The sequence below is a fragment of the Pecten maximus genome, chromosome 1, assembly GCF_902652985.1.
Source record: "Pecten maximus chromosome 1, xPecMax1.1, whole genome shotgun sequence".
In the NCBI taxonomy this organism is placed as follows: domain Eukaryota; kingdom Metazoa; phylum Mollusca; class Bivalvia; order Pectinida; family Pectinidae; genus Pecten; species Pecten maximus.
Window position 1 is genome coordinate 32,315,849 of NC_047015.1, and position 4,384 is coordinate 32,320,232.

Consider the following 4,384-nt stretch of genomic DNA (forward strand, 5'->3'; position numbering starts at 1 on the left):
GTTATTCTTTTGCTGTCATTAGCAAAAATGCACGTTAAGAGATTTGCGTTTGTGTTTAGTTTCTTATCCTTACACAGAAACATAGTAAGGTATACAACACAATATTTACAGGAAGAACGCAAAGCATGACTGTTACAATGAGGCCTAGATCTAGAATGGCAGGAAGCATCGTCGGATTGCACTAAACGTCGACACAATGAACATCGTGGGTCAGCTTAGTGAAAAAAAATCCTCTTTTCAATAGAGGTTATTCGATTGGCCCTGTCACATTTTCCGATCGGAATATCAGCCAATCAGATTGAAGGTAGCATAGGCTTTATAGAAGCTGCAAGTCTATGCTTATCACAGAATTAAATCTGCACTCCTTCATGGGTCCAGAAATATCGTCACATGTACTTTTTGATAGTTGTGCTAAACTGAAGAGTTCTTATTCTGAAAGGGTTATGGTGATTGGTTTCTATTTATAGAGTAACGTCATCGAATCGAGTTTTTCACTGAACTGACCCACGAGTGATGGTATACCGTAGTGTAATGCAATCAGCCATGGGTATCCCACGATGAGCGGGGAGCTCCATCTTGTTTAGAATTTACTTTGGTTACGTTGTAGGTACATGTACTTAAGCTAGATGTTGGAGTTTTAGAAGGGCTGATTTAACCCCTCTACGTTTTCAGTGCATAATTAGACACTATCGTTCAACTGGTTCCACTCCACTCGGGCAATGCTTTACGAGTTCTGTATGTTTCTTGTTTGTATCCCAGGATGCTTTAAGTTGTTGATTAGTTTCATAGTAACGCTTGGTGCTGGTTTTCGGTGTTCTTTCTGAGTGTTGGAGTGATTTCCTTCTGTTTTGTAAAGTTGGTAGGCCTAATTTCAGATGTTGTAGCATTTCTGAAACGTATCCTTCATCCCGACTTGTATAATCTTCAGCAATAAGACGGGCGGCCCTCTTTTGTCTTATGTCAAGTTTTTTTCGGCATAGCTGTATAATTTTCTTTTTGCCCCGGATGTGACGCGACAGGTGGCGTTACTGGTCAAGATGAAGTATGTGATTGGTCAATGTAGCGGTAAATGAAAAATGCAGATATGCAGTTAAAAACGAAACAAAGTTAAGATTGAATGCAAGCTGAATAAGTGCATGAATCTTTTCAAATGACACATTAATAAAATTACATTCCTGATTCAAATGCAGTCTTATTATCACAAAAATGATTCAAACTGATATACTTTTGTTTTCCGTGCTGAAACGCATTAGATCGTTAATTTATTTCATCAGCAGTTTTACATTATAACCACTAGCATTAAAACTATGCCGTTTATCTTTTTTAAAGATATTTCTTGTTTATGTCTGACTTTAGATAGGGTCCAAGATACTACTGCCATAGTCCATAACTGATCTAACAAGTGAGTTGTATGCTGTTTTCTGGTAATCTTAAAGCTGAACTTGCTTTCCCGTGTATCTTACCATCTTTCAAGATTTTGTATGTCGTTTCGGAGGATGTTGTGACCGTTGAATGATTGATTTGGTGATACAGAAGGCAGTCGTCGGCAAAAAGTCGTACCTGGGCTTTGACAAAGTCTGGAAGGTCATTTAGATATCCAAGGAAGAGAGGTGGTCCCAGTGCGGTCCCTGCACGCCAGAGGCGACATGTTCCTCCTGTGATGTGGAACCTTCAAAGACAACCTTCATTTTCCTCTGTGTTAGAAATGATGTCAACCAGTCATGTGTTTGACCTCACACATCGTACTGCTCGACTATATGTAGCTTCTTGTTATGAGTTGTTTCGTGTGGTGCGGTGTCGAACGCTTTGGAGTAGTTGAGTAATGCTACGTCAACTTTATTTCCATTGTCGTGCGTTTTTAGTTCATAGTCAGAAGTATTTGTGTCTCAGATAACCAGATTTGAGGCCATGCTTTACATTTGTAGTAACTTCATGTTTTTCTAGGTGTTACAGGATGTTTCGACATATTATACTCCAATTAAGCCCCTTTTTAGATTTGAAGAATGGTTTGTTGTTATTATTTCTTAGTATTTTCTTATTATTCTTTTAAGATGTCTGTATTGATGTATTCCCATCCTGCTCTCCGTATATGTTTTTCGTTCCCTTTGATGATGCCTATAGTCCTTCCAGTTATTGGTTGTTTTGGACTGTTGGTATAGCCTTTCCTTTTATCATTATTATTATTTTATTTTCGCTCATTACCTTTCATCCGTGGTAATTTATTTCTTGTCCCAAAGAGCTTTGATGGTATGTAGGTGTCAAAAGCATTGTGTAAGTCCTCTTTAATGGTATGTAGGTGACCAATACTTCTTTAATGGTATGTAGGTAACCGAAGCATTGCGTAGGTCCTCTTTAATGGTATGTAGGTAACAGAAACATTGCGTAGGTCTTCTTTATATGTTTTCCCTAGGTCATGTTCATTTGTATATGTAATATTTTCGCGATGTTTTCCTTTACTTTGTCCCAAGAAGCGAGTGAACATTGGTAAAATTTCCTCGCTCATGAGGAGTGGTAGTGGGGTTTCCCCTGGTGTCTGTTATTACCATTTCATGTAACATCGTGTAACATTTATAAAGATCCTATGAAGATCATTCTTCTTCACAGTCTGTAACATATTGTGGTTGTTCCACTGATGTTCACTACAATAAATACAATTCTACCTAAGGCCCCCCTGTCACTTCTGTATACGTCATATATAAAATAATATATACACAAATATTTCACTAGATTTTCATCACGTCCTTTGCTGGTTTGATCCTGGTTTTATCGCGTCCTTTGCTGGGTTTGATCCTGGTTTTATCGCGTCCTTTACTGGGTTTGATCCTGGTTTTATCGCGTCCTTTGCTGGGTTTGATCCTGGTTTTATCGCGTCCTTTACTGGGTTTGATCCTGGTTTTATCGCGTCCTTTGCTGAGTTTGATACTGGTGTTATCGCATCCTTTGCTGGGTTTGATCTTGGTTTTATCGCGTCCTTTGCTGGGTTTGATCCTGGTTTTATCGCGTCCTTTACTGCGTTTGATCCCGGTTTTATTGCGTCCTTTTCTTGGTTTGATCCTGGTGTTATCGCGTCCTTTTCTTGGTTTGATCCTGGTGTTATCGTGTCCTTTGCTGAGTTTGATCCTGGTTTTATCGCGTCCTTTACTGGGTTTGATCCTGGTTTTATCGCGTCCTTTGCTGGGTTTGATCCTGGTTTTATCGCGTCCTTTACTGGGTTTGATCCTGGTTTTATCGCGTCCTTTGCTGGGTTTGATCCTGGTTTTATCGCGTCCTTTACTGGGTTTGATCCTGGTTTTATCGCGTCCTTTGCTGAGTTTGATACTGGTGTTATCGCATCCTTTGCTGGGTTTGATCTTGGTTTTATCGCGTCCTTTGCTGGGTTTGATCCTGGTTTTATCGCGTCCTTTACTGCGTTTGATCCCGGTTTTATTGCGTCCTTTTCTTGGTTTGATCCTGGTGTTATCGCGTCCTTTTCTTGGTTTGATCCTGGTGTTATCGTGTCCTTTGCTGGGTTTGATCCTGGTTTTATCGCGTCCTTTACTGGGTTTGATCCTGGTTTTATCGCGTCCTTTGCTGGGTTTGATCCTGGTTTTATCGCGTCCTTTACTGGGTTTGATCCTGGTTTTATCGCGTCCTTTGCTGGGTTTGATCATTGTTTTATCGCGTCCTTTACTGCGTTTGATCCCGGTTTTATTGCGTCCTTTTCTTGGTTTGATCCTGGTGTTATCGCGTCCTTTTCTTGGTTTGATCCTCGTGTTATCGCGTCCTTTTCTTGGTTTGATCCTGGTGTTATCGTGTCCTTTGCTGAGTTTGATCCTGGTGTTATCGTGTCCTTTGCTGGGTTTGATCCTGGTTTTATCGCGTCCTTTTCTGGGTTTGATCCTGTTTTTTTTTGTTTTTTTTTTTGCGTCCTTTTCTGGGTTTGATCCTGGTTTGATCCCTTTCAGCCATGATTCTGTCCCATAAACAAGGTCTGTTTTGATGTAAGTACAGCTCCCAGTTCTTGGTGTGGAAGATTGAACCCTCTTTGATATGTACAGATATTGTTCGACTTTTCGTTTTCAATTGGCCAAAGTCACTGGTAGATATTACACTCTACAATGTTGTGTTTAGCTCTGATAGCGATTCGTAGTAGTTTGCACTATTTAGTGCATAACTATGAAAAATTAATGAGGTTATATTTAAGCTGTCACATTCACAGTAGTATCACTGGACGTTTGATCTCTGAAGCAACTCGTAATGTTTACTGCAGAGTTTAATGCGGGTTTTGTGGTGTCAGATACTCGTCACAGCAGACTCCTTGGTTTGGCTATTTTACAAAAAAAACGCAGTGGTAGACTGGTGTCTGTTATTACCATTTCATGGTCCGATATCCAAGGTGTACTGC

General features: G+C 40.1%; 1 protein-coding gene across 1 annotated transcript; it reads right to left on the minus strand.

Moving 5' to 3' along the window:
* Positions 1-2,723: 2,723 nt before the first annotated feature.
* LOC117339304 (serine/arginine repetitive matrix protein 2-like) lies at positions 2,724-3,650 on the minus strand. The gene has a single exon (XM_033900861.1). The coding sequence runs from the start codon at positions 3,648-3,650 to the stop codon at positions 2,724-2,726; it is 927 nt and encodes a 308-aa protein (XP_033756752.1).
* Positions 3,651-4,384: the final 734 nt, after the last annotated feature.